The 11204-nt window shown below is 45.8% G+C and overlaps 1 protein-coding gene across 1 annotated transcript; it reads right to left on the bottom strand.

Annotated features, from left to right (window-relative positions):
* Positions 1-7575: 7575 nt before the first annotated feature.
* Positions 7576-10397, bottom strand: IL9 (interleukin 9). Its single transcript, XM_008691733.1, has 5 exons — positions 10281-10397; positions 10120-10158; positions 10002-10034; positions 8708-8830; positions 7576-7686 (listed from the first exon to the last, which is right to left on the bottom strand). Exons 1-5 carry the CDS (start codon positions 10395-10397, stop codon positions 7576-7578), a joined length of 423 nt encoding a protein of 140 aa, XP_008689955.1.
* Positions 10398-11204: the final 807 nt, after the last annotated feature.

Genomic DNA, 11204 nt, shown 5'->3' with positions numbered 1-11204 from the left:
AGGCAGGCAGTTCAGGATTTTCTCCTTCTCCTCCCTCTCCTGGGGATGACTTTAGATTTGGGGGGTTTGGGGTACAGGGAGAGGCTCCTGGCTCTTGGGAGGTGCCCCATCCTATGCTGGCATTCTTCCCGTCTAATCCAGGGGCATGGCCGTCCCTCCACAGTGGCTTTTGTGGTAGCATTTTTATTCCTGTCTGGTCTTGTCCACATGGTCCATGCACAGCCACATCTGCCAAGCCCCTGGCCCCTCTCTGTCCTCTGGGACTACTCAAGAGCCTACATCAGGCCTATTGCTGGGGCTCCCTGCACCACACCATGTGCTAGATGGCAGGAGGCATTCTCTTTTCAGAATGTTGTCTCCCAGGACAAGAAATCCAGAAGCCCTCCATTCTCAGGTCCTCACCCCTCTCCGGAGTCCTGTCACTGCTGTCCCTCGGCTCCCCTACGGGTGGAGCCCTCACCAGTATCTGCTGTCATTCTGTCCTCTCTGACATCCATCTAATACTCGTTCGTGATAAAAGCACTCAACAAACAGAATATAAGGGAATTTCCTCAACCTGATACAGGGCATCTATGAAAAGTCCGCAGCCAACACCACACTCAGTGGTGAAAGGCTAGATGTTTTCCCAAGAAGACTGGGAACAAGACTAGGAGGGGTACTCTCACCACTTCCATTCCACATTGTATGGAAGTTCTAGCCAGGGCCACTGGCAATGAAATGAAATAAAAGGCATCCAGATTGAAAAGAAGAACTAAATTACCTCATGTGCAGATGATATGATCTTGTACATAGAAAATCCTAAGGAATCCATTGAAAAAATATTAGAACCAATGAACACTTTCAGCAAGATTTCAGGATACAAGATCAACAACAGAAATCATTCATTTTTCTATACCTTAGTGATGAACATTCCCAAAATGAAATTAAGAGAAACAATTCCATTTATAATGTCATTTGAAGAAAGATATATCTAGCCATATTTTAACAGAAGCAGCGTAAGATTTATACACTGAAAAGTACAAAGCCTTGTTGAGAGAAACTTTTAAAGATCTAAATAAATGGAAAAATATTCTATGTCATGGGTCAGAAGACTAAATATTGTTAAGGTGGCAATAGTCCCCAAATTGATCTACAGATTTAACCCAACCCCTCTCAAAATCCCAGTTGGCATTTTTGGGGGGGAGGGGTACAGAAATTGACAAACTGATCCTGAAATTCATATGGAAGTGCAAAGGATACGGAATAGCCGAAATGGTCTTGATAAAGAAGTATAACATTGGAAGACCCACACTTCCCTCCTTCAAGTCTACGGTAATCAAGGCAGTGTAGTGCTGGCATTAGGAGAGATACATGGATTAATGGGATATGTATGAGAGTCCAGAAATAAACCCTTACATCTATGGTCAATGGTTTTTGTCAAGGGTGCCAAGACAATTCAGTGGAGAAAGAAGAGTCTTTCCAACAAGTGGTATTGGGACAACTGTACATCCACAAACCAAAAGAACGAGATTGGGACCTTATTGCACACAATATATGAAAATAAACTCAAGATGGCTCATAGACCTAGACGTAAGAGGTAAAACTATAAAACTCACAGAAGGAAATATAGGAATAAATCTTTATGAACTGGCATTTGGCAGAGGTTTCAAGTGACAAAAGTGAAAAGGACAAGTGACAAAAAAAATATAGACAGTCTGGACCACCGTTAAAAACTTTTGTGCTACAAATGATCCCATTGATAAAATAAAATGACAACCCCAAATGGGAGAAAATATTTGCAAATCTTATATCAGATAAGGGACTTCTATCCAGAATATACAAAGAACTCTTACAGTTTAACAATAAAAAGACAAATGACCCCCCCAAAAAATAGGCTAAGTATTTGAATAGATGTTTCTCCAAAGAAGATACACAAGCGGCCAATGAGCACATGAAAAGATGGATCACTACTTATTAGGGAAATACAAACCAAAGCTACAATGAGATACCACCACATACCTGCTGGGATGGCTATAATTGAAAAGACAGAAAATATCAATCACTGACAAGAATGTGGAAAAACTGGAACCCTCATATACTGCTGATGGAAATGTAAGATGTGCAGCCACTTTGGAAAACAGTTTGGCAGTTCCTCAAAAAGTTAAATAGAGTTACCATATGACATAGGGGGCCTGGGTGGTTCAATTAAGCGTCTCTTGCTTTTGGCTCAGGTCATGATCTCGGGGTTGTGAGATCGAGCCCTGCATCAGGCTCTGCACTGGGCATGGAGCCGTCTCCCTCTGCCCCTCTCCCCTCCCTCTCTCTCTTCCTCTCTGAAGAAAAAAAAAAAAGAATTACCATATGATGGCCGAAAAGTGGAATCAACCCAAATGTCTCTCAACTGATGGATGGATAAATAAAATACAGTATACCCACACAACAGAACATGATTTAACAATAAAGAAGTGAAGTGTTGATCTCTGCTACAACATGAATGAAAGCATCATGCTAAGTGAAAGAAGCCAGTTATAGAAAAACACGTATTGTATGATTCCATTTATAGGAAAAATTCAGAAGAGGCGAATTATAAAGTAGATTATTGGTTGATAAGGCTGGGGGAAGGGAGAATAGGGAATGACTGCTCATGAGTACAGGGTTTCTTTTGGGAGTGAAGAAAGTGTTCTGGAATTTAGACTGTGGTGATGGTCACACGGCCCTGTAATGACACTAAAAATCACTGAATTATACATTTGAAGTGGGCGGATGGTCTTTACATTTCTTCTGAGGGCTCCCTTTGCAGCGGAAGAGAGTTCTTGGTCTAGACTAGGTGAGGGAGCAGGCTAGGAAAGGAATGGTAGGCTTGAGCCTTCACCATATCTTCCTGCTTCATAATTGGATGGATGGGCAAATAGACAGACAGACAGATGGAGACTGGTCATGGCCAGTAACCTATGGGCTTGGCTTTGGTCCGTATCATTGTGCCCTGGACTGGACTCTTCTGGAAACAACTCTACCTGGGGCTGGGCAACCTGGACACGGCAGATGGCTGTGTTGAGAGCTTCCATCCTCCTGTTGGTTAGATGTAAGATGTGGCTCTAGAGCCAGTTATGTGAGTCGGAACCTTGGCTTCACTTCTTGTGAGTCGTGTGCCCTGGGCAAGTTATACTAACTTCTCTGGGCCTCAGTTTCCCCATCTGTGCACTGGGAATAATTATATACAAAAATTATATATCTACCTCATGAGGTTCTTGTAGAGATCCAACTAGGTATTCCATAAATCATGCTTAGCAGAGTACTTGGTACACAGTAAGCACTCAATACATGTTCCTTCTGCTTTCTCCGAGGTGCTTTTCAGATAAATCTCAACTCGCCTGACAGAGGCAGGAGAGTAATTGCTGTGCACCTCATCACAGGCGCTGAGAGCTCTGGGCTGAGCTGGCCTGCAAGGGTGTATCCTGTGGGTTATGAGACTTTTGCAGAACAGCTGAGGGAAACCACCAGGCTACACTGGTGACTCATCTGTGACAGGGGACGGCAGCTCATCCGGGCCCATCTTCTCTGGCAGCCGGTTGTGTCCCCAGGCTGTGTTCTGAAACCATCACTAGCCGCCAGCATCTGTCCTCGCTCTGATCCCCGCACGGGGTGAGTTCTGCCGAGGTGGCAGCCCCCGTTGCCGCAGGCTGTAAACCACACTGGGCAACGTGTATCTGGGGCCATTCAGAAAGCCCAAGTGGAGGGGACGAGAGGAGGCCCTGTGGCCAAGACCCGGGAGGCCACGCGGCGGCCATCCAGGGAGCTACAGAAGACTCTGTGCCGCCTGGAGATGCCCAGCCCGGCCCCAGATGAGTCCTTGGGGGAGAGTGTCCGCCTTCTGTAACTGGGGTCAGAACTAGGGAAATATTGCGATTCTGAAATCCAAACAGTTCTGAAAGCCCAAGATTTGTTGAGACTCATTTGGCTACAAAACCAGACTACTTTCTGTGATTGCTCGTGTGTGTGTGTGTGTGTGTGTGTGTGTTTTCAGAATATTAATGTATTTCATTACGGAATCCTGCTCCAGGCCCTGCTCTGGGGATTACGTAACTGATGGCACGTGAGCTATGTGTCCCTTTCTAGAAAGCTAAATGGTTTCAATTCTGAAAACCATCTGGTCCTCAGGTTTTGCAATCAGGGAGTGTGGACCTATATTGTTATGAATCTGTTTTACCCTCAGACTGTAGTCAGAGGAAACACGCCTGATACACACAAAATAAGAAAAGAACAGAGGGCAGAGAGCAGTAGGTTTGGGATGAGACACTGGTACAGGGGTCGTGCTCTAGGTCTCACTAGGTATAGGGCTTTGGGAAAGTCTTTAACCATTCAGAGCCTCGATTTCCTTACTTATAAAACAGAAATAATAATCCCTACTTCCCGTGCTTATTAGGGGATTAAATGAGTGAGATAATGCATGTTTAGTGCATACAGAGTAAGTGCTTAGTAATTACACGCTTAATATGAATAGATAATAATGTATGTACTAGCCAGATAGACCTTTTTCCTTGGTGCCTTGTGCATGGGAATCCCCAGACCACCTAGGGAGCCAGGCCAGATAGCCACACCTGGATTCTGTGCTCAGGGCGCCTGGCAGGAACAGGCCCCAGCTTGGGGAGCCCTGTGCAGAAAGAGGAAGGACGCTAAAGACACTTAGCTCAGGACTTCCAGTGTCAGGGAAGAAATCATGTGGCAGATGCTGGGAAACACTACTATAAACAGTAATAGTGGAACATGAAGTCTGGTACCCTACTCTTATGGGAGATGCTCAGAAATTCTCCTTGGCAGAACCTATGCCCCCGGCCCACCTGCCCGCCCGCCCACCACTGCTACATGATGCTTCTCACTTCTCTTGGGAAGCAGGTGGGTACCTGTTGTGACAGGCTGTGATGACTGTCTATTTGTCTTAAGGTCTGTGTACACTACAAAATACCTTTGTCACTGAGAGAGGAAAAAGCTAAAACCATGGGTCTCTTGAAAGTCTCCTGACTGAGAAAATCCAACTTTTGCCCTTTCATATACATGTCACTATAAATAAATCACTGAGAAACTTGTTTGTTTCCGTGCAAACTCAGATTAAGACAATTACAATTGGATGTCCCCATGGACCCACAATTTCTGCACCCCAGAAGATAGCCTGGGCTCCCCTGACCAAGGCACTCCTCACTAAAACTCCTTCTCCATCTCCCCCAGATAGGAGGGTCTTGGCTGCAGGTGCAGCACCGAACTTGTGCCCATCCCTAAAGGGTCTGCCCGACTCCGGGATCAGGGCTGCTTAGAGTATCAGAGAACCTTACCTTTGGCCGTTTAAAGTACAGGTCACCCCCGGGGCACCTGGGTGGTGCAGGTGGTTAAGCATCCGACTCTTGGTGTCGGTGACTCAGGTTGTGAGCTCAGGGCCGTGAGATCGAGCTCCGTGCCGGGCTCTGTGCCGGGCTCTGTGCCGGGCTCTGGGTCTAGCTCCATGCTCAGCACAGAGTCTGCTTAAGAGTCTCTCTCTTTCTTCCTTTGTCCTTCCCCTTCACCCCCTCCCTGCACTCTCTCTCTCTCTCTCTAAAATAAATAAATCTTTTTTAAAAAGTAGAATAAGGTACAGTTCAGTTCTGCTATTGCTTGGCATCATAACCGATTTAAAAAAAAGCCAAACAAAGCTCCTTGAGGAACTCTTGATGCTCTGACCTTCCTGTATTATTGTGATCAAAAGTACCCAGAGTGCTCTAGCTCAATAGGGAGGAGAAGCAGTTCTAATTTTGACAGTACCTGGAAAAATACTCCCCACGGTAGACTCCTGTATGCTCTTCTCAAGCCTCTCACCCTTCAGGTCATGGGGGAGAGGGTGATTGTGATTGTCAGGCCAGCACAACCCCTCGCCTTAACCCTGCTTCCACCCTGCCAATCACACAGAGCCAGGCAGGCCAGGCAGGAAGCTGCCAGCGGGCGACCCCCTCCCAGGTGGCCAGGTCGTGTGAACCCCCAGCTTGGGGCCAGCCCGGAGCTCTGTGAAGGGACCTCACCTTTCTGAGCATCTGTAGTGTGTTGCCATCTCTTCCCCAGGTGAGACGTTCCTAACCTCCAGACCAGTTCATATTCTGCATCTCGGATGTCTTTCATTCAGTCAGTCCGTATTTATGGAGTTTCTGCTCTGGTGTAGGAGGAGTACAGGCTCAGAATAGGCATCTGGGCAACAAGGGTGAGCTAACGAAGTTCTCTGCCCTCAGGGGGCTGGCATCTGGGCAGGGAGAGACAGACATGGGAATGTCAGAAATGCCAGAGCATCTTAGAAGGCAGTAAGTACTGTGGAATGGAAGACAGTCTCTGGGGTCTTGGGGAAAGTGGCAGGTTGAATATTAGAGTCAGACAGATAGTTTCTTAGTCAGGGTTCTCCCGAGAAATCAAACCAATAGGCTGGAGAGACAGATACCCAGATAGATAAGAAGGAATTGGCTCATGTGATTAAGGAGGCTGAGCAGTCCCATGATGCTGTCTACAAGCTCCAAGCCGGGAAAGCAGCTGGTGTGGTAATCATACGAGTCCAGAGGCCTGAGAGCCAGGGAGCTGATGGTGTAAGTCCCAGTCCAAGTGCAGAAGAATGTCCTAGCTCTTGCTGTCAGACAGAGAGCCAACACTTCCTCTGCCTTCTCAGGCCCTCAGTGGATTTGCATGAGGCCCACTGACACTGGGCAAAGCTTCTCAGTCCACCCACTTAAATGCTAATCTCATCCAGAAACACCCTCGGACACACCCAGAAGCAATGTTTAGTTAAGTAGCTGGGCACCCTGTGGCCTGGTCAAGCTGACAGATCAAATGTACAGTCAGAGACAGCCACACCATGCCAAGGCAACAACCTAGTCCAAGGATCCCTTTGGAATAGCCCCCATCAGGCTCTGCACCCCAGCCGGGCACTCAGCCAGCATGTGGCAGGTACTAGAGGAAGGTCTTTGGAGTGAATAAATGACTATCGATTCTAAGGTTGACCTGACTCAGAGGGTCTGCCCTGTGGGTCTTCCCCCGGCTTTGCTTCAAGTACTTTGCTGTCTTCTGGGTGTTGGTGCCCACATTCCTGGGCAGGCTCCCACCTCCTGGGCTTACCACACTGGCTTCTCCCGTTTCAGGTACATGGGTGGTTTCTCAGTGGCCTGCACTCCTTGGCAGTGCCCTGAGCATCCCTCCCCCAGCACCCACAGGGAGGGGTCCGGCAGGCATGCCCTGAACCTCCCTAAGAGCAGCCCTCAGACTGCCCCCTCTATGTCACCAGGCATGGCCAGTGGGACTCCCAGTCTGTTCAGGATAAGGAATCTTTTTATTACAGGAGTCCTTGATCCATTCAGTCCCTTAACGGTGTTCGTAGCTTGCTCTTTTCCTGAGCAGCAAGGAATGCGAATAAGCACCTAGAGACCAGATTGTGTTTTCTTCATATATATTTATTCCAAAATAAAGACATATGATTTTAAACAAGTTGTTACAGCTGAGTTTGATTTAGCATGACCTTTACTTGATTTTTTAATGGCCCCAACTTAAAGAGGAGGTTTTTTTCATTCAATAAATAGCATAAATAATATTTCATCTTCATACTTTGTCCATTGCCCTTTGTTTCTGGAGAACTTCCCGGAGTCTCTGCAGAAACGTCAGCGTGTTGCCTGTTGTGGTTTGGTTACATGGCTGTTCACAGGAAAACAACTGTGGGGAGAAAAGTTAGCAAAGACAGAGTGACTAAAACAGTGTGGACCTAGAACCACCCTGCTTGCAGCCCTGAGGTGGGGTAGGGGTGTGGTGGGGCGGGGTGTGCAGGCAGCAGGGGCGTGAGACAGAGAGCAAATGCATGGGAAGGTCCAGGGCTAGCATGTTGTGTAGACAGTGTAAATGGCTGACTTTCTGCTACTGTTTCAGGGGTGACACACACACAAACACACACCCCTATCAAATGGTCCTAAATCTCATTAGAGAAAAACTCAGGATTCTTTGAGTCCTAACATTTTATTATCCTATTTGGTTGTCCTTCCAGGGTCGTGGCTAAGAGTGGGATTTTGGGGTCAGATAGACCAGACTTCTGATCTCAACTCTTATTATCTTATTAAGTATCTAGCCTTAGGCAAATTGGCTAAGCTCACTGATCATCTGTTTCCTCCTCTCATAAAGTGAGGGTGATAAATGATCATTGAAACAATTGTTACTGAAATGTTATTGTAATGAAACAGTAAATTCTAAGCATTTAGAACTACACGCTGCTGATGGTAAGTAGCTCAGTTAAGGAGCTGAAGGAAGGGCTCTCAGCCTTCTGGGGACACCTGTGGAGATGCTAATTCCCGAAGAATTCCGGGCTCCTTTCCCTCCAGGGACCAGGGCCTATGCTGAAGAAGAGAACATGCCCTAGTGTAACTTAGTATCCTTCCAGGCACAGCTCTGATCCTCTGGATTTCAGTCTCTTACTACAATCAGGACAGATGCTTTCATTATTCAATAGGATGGAAAGAAGTGAATGGCAACATGGATGTATTTTTTTAAACTAGAGGGAATAATGGGCGATCTGGGGCAGATCTCAATTTACTACTGTCATTCTGAGTAAATTTCTTAGAGGTCTCTTATTGACCTTGAACTACTAGTTCCCACTTTACCATCCTTTTTCATTTCAATAGAGTTGTCATTGACCCTCGCATAAAAACAGCTAAGCAGAGCATATCACAGATAAAAACAAACTCACCTGGCACTTGTTCTTTAAGACTGTTTTTTTTACTCGATTGAAAATCAGGGGATATCTTGTTTCCGCTGTGGAGTTGGTCATCTGGGACAGACCTTCCTGGAAGCATACCGTGGTGCAGTTGTCCTGGTAAATAAAACGAATTTATTAAAAGAAACACCCTGAAGACCACAGTGAGAAGATTCACAAAGAGAATGCTTTCAGACACTATTTTAATTTAACCCATGTAACCTGAACTGGTACTATTTTTAGACAGGTCCCTTCCCAGTCTAGGAAATGATCTTCAGTACTTCAAGGAGAGGCTCTTTTTCCTCAGTGACACTCCTTGGAGATTTCCAGTATGCTCCATCCAAGGAACACAAAGCCTATGGATGCTGGAAAACAACTAGTCCTAGTCTCCTTTGCACCTGATGTTCGTCTGTTCTATGTCCTGTAGTAGTAAGTTCCAAAGTAGAGAGAAAGGAAATCCCTTCTCACACCAGTCTGCTGGGATGTGTCAATTGAATAGAGCTGGTGTTTCAGCAGTAGCTAAAATCGTGGACCATAAACTGAGGGGCTGGCCTGGGCCATAGATGCGTGGTCCCTCCTCAGAAGGCACCCCACACTCGTCTCATCTAAGGGATGCACCACAATGGGGTGTGACATCTGACCCCAGCTAAGGTGAGAAGCTTAGATTCTCCCAGGCCTTGCCTGGGATGAGAATAATGCAGGAGGCACCTCCCTCCTCACCTAAACCAGAAAAGTTCCTGCCACACTTCGTCTTTGCCTACATCCACTTTCCCTCTGCCTTAGACACCCTAACCTCCCAGCACTCAAACTGCTCAAGACTAGACCAGCTAAAAAGACAAATAGGAAGGGAGGCAAGGGGAGAGAAGGTATAGCAGCACCTGGATAATTTATGCAAGAGGAAAGAAGAGTTAATTTTACGTACTCGTTTTGCAACCCTAGAGTTTTAGGAAATAAATCAGTAAGCAATATGATACAAGCTATATTCTGATATTCTCAGCTCCAGTGTGATTTAATTGTATGCATGGCCACTAATCAAAAAAGACACACAAGATTCTTTTTAAAGTGTTGAGTAGTGTTCAAACTCTGAAAGGGCATAAAGCCGACTAAATACAAAGTGATGTATATGGTATAGAATTTCAGGAGCCTGCTTTTGAAAGGGAACACTGAACTGTAACAATTACAATCGAGTAACATTTTCTTACTTAAAATACCAAATAGAGCAATTCGTTTTTACTTGAAAACGTTTAAAGAATACAACGTCAAGATTATATTCTTTCAGTCTACTTACAGAAGGAATGGGCAGACACAAACAACTGGTCACCTGCAAAAGAAAAATTCCAGAGTGGAGATGTCAGATGCAAACATGAAAATAAGTTTGAAAAGTTCTTAAAAGAGCATTGACTCACACTGGTGCCGGTGCAGTTGCATTTTGAAGCTGAATCTTCCTAAAGTAAGTAGAAAAACAAGAGCCCATAATGGGTGGTGAGTTTTTGATTCTTAATGTTTCACCTAAATTTGCAATAGTTGTCTTCGGCGCTGGCGCCCCCCCCTCCCCCCTGCAACTTACCTGCAGTTTGTCAATGAGGTACGTGATGTCTAGGATCTCTGTAAAGGTCGTACACTTCTGGCTGGTCGCGGAGCAGAGGAGCAGGACAGAGGCAAGGACCACGGTGGGCAGGGTCATCTTGACACAGAGGTGCAAGTTGGCTTGCCGATGCCTTGAAATCGAGTCGTATTTAAAGCTCCCTTGCAAACCTGGAAAAACCCTGACATCAAACTGATACCAGGTGCCCACTTTTTCTACGTAAGGTTGGGTCACTTGACACTGAAAAAAAAGTATGTATACATCTAACTGAGTCACTTGGCAAAAACTATGTGACATTGTGCTAAGAAATGTCATTCCCCAGAAAAGATGCTTTTCAAAAAGTTGGGTACCGAGATGCTGAAGGAAAAGTTAAAGATCTTAAAACCGTACTTTTTTTTTTTTAAGGCAGATACTCTAGTTGTGAGAGTTAGAATATTTTCCATGAAAGCCCAGGTCTGTATTTTCCCCTTTTTACTTTATTGGAAATGCTGATATATTAGCCAGTCAGGGGTATTCTAATGAAGGGCCAGGAGGGGGCGGGAGAATGAGAAATCGTGCCTGCGAGCTGCTCTGTCAGGGTTTTGCAAGCTCACGCTGGTGAAGTCATCGCAGCCTTAATCTTACTATACTTTTAGTCGCAAATCTGAGCAGTGTTTTTCATGCCTGGGGCCAGATTCTCCACCTCATACAAATGCAACTTTGTGCGAGTATCCTTTAAACGAGGAACTCTTCAGCTGTACCTGCAAGACTGTAGCAACAGTGTCTGTTAAAATGGGCCTGGAGGATTCCTTAGTGTCTTCAGGGAAATGATGTAGCACGGCACAGCACCCAGTCAACACTCGGTGCTTGAAACAGGGGAAGCGCTAACATTTATTGAGCACTTACTGCCTACAGGGCACCATTTTA

This window comes from Ursus maritimus, unplaced genomic scaffold, assembly GCF_017311325.1.
Source record: "Ursus maritimus isolate PB19 unplaced genomic scaffold, ASM1731132v1 scaffold_5, whole genome shotgun sequence".
NCBI classification, from domain to species: Eukaryota; Metazoa; Chordata; class Mammalia; order Carnivora; family Ursidae; genus Ursus; species Ursus maritimus.
Note: the sequence above shows the minus strand (reverse complement) of the source record. Positions and strands in the feature narration are given on the sequence as shown.

Bases quoted from the DNA above. Each gene is read 5' to 3' on its own strand.
- IL9 (XM_008691733.1), bottom strand. From the start codon at position 10,397: ATGACCCTGCCCACCGTGGTCCTTGCCTCTGTCCTGCTCCTCTGCTCC. The intron at 10,159-10,280 runs GTAAGTTGCAGG...TACTTACTTTAG, and splicing joins ACCTCATTGACAAACTGCAG to GAAGATTCAGCTTCAAAATG. The intron at 10,035-10,119 runs GTGAGTCAATGC...TTTCTTTTGCAG, and splicing joins GCAACTGCACCGGCACCAGT to GTGACCAGTTGTTTGTGTCT.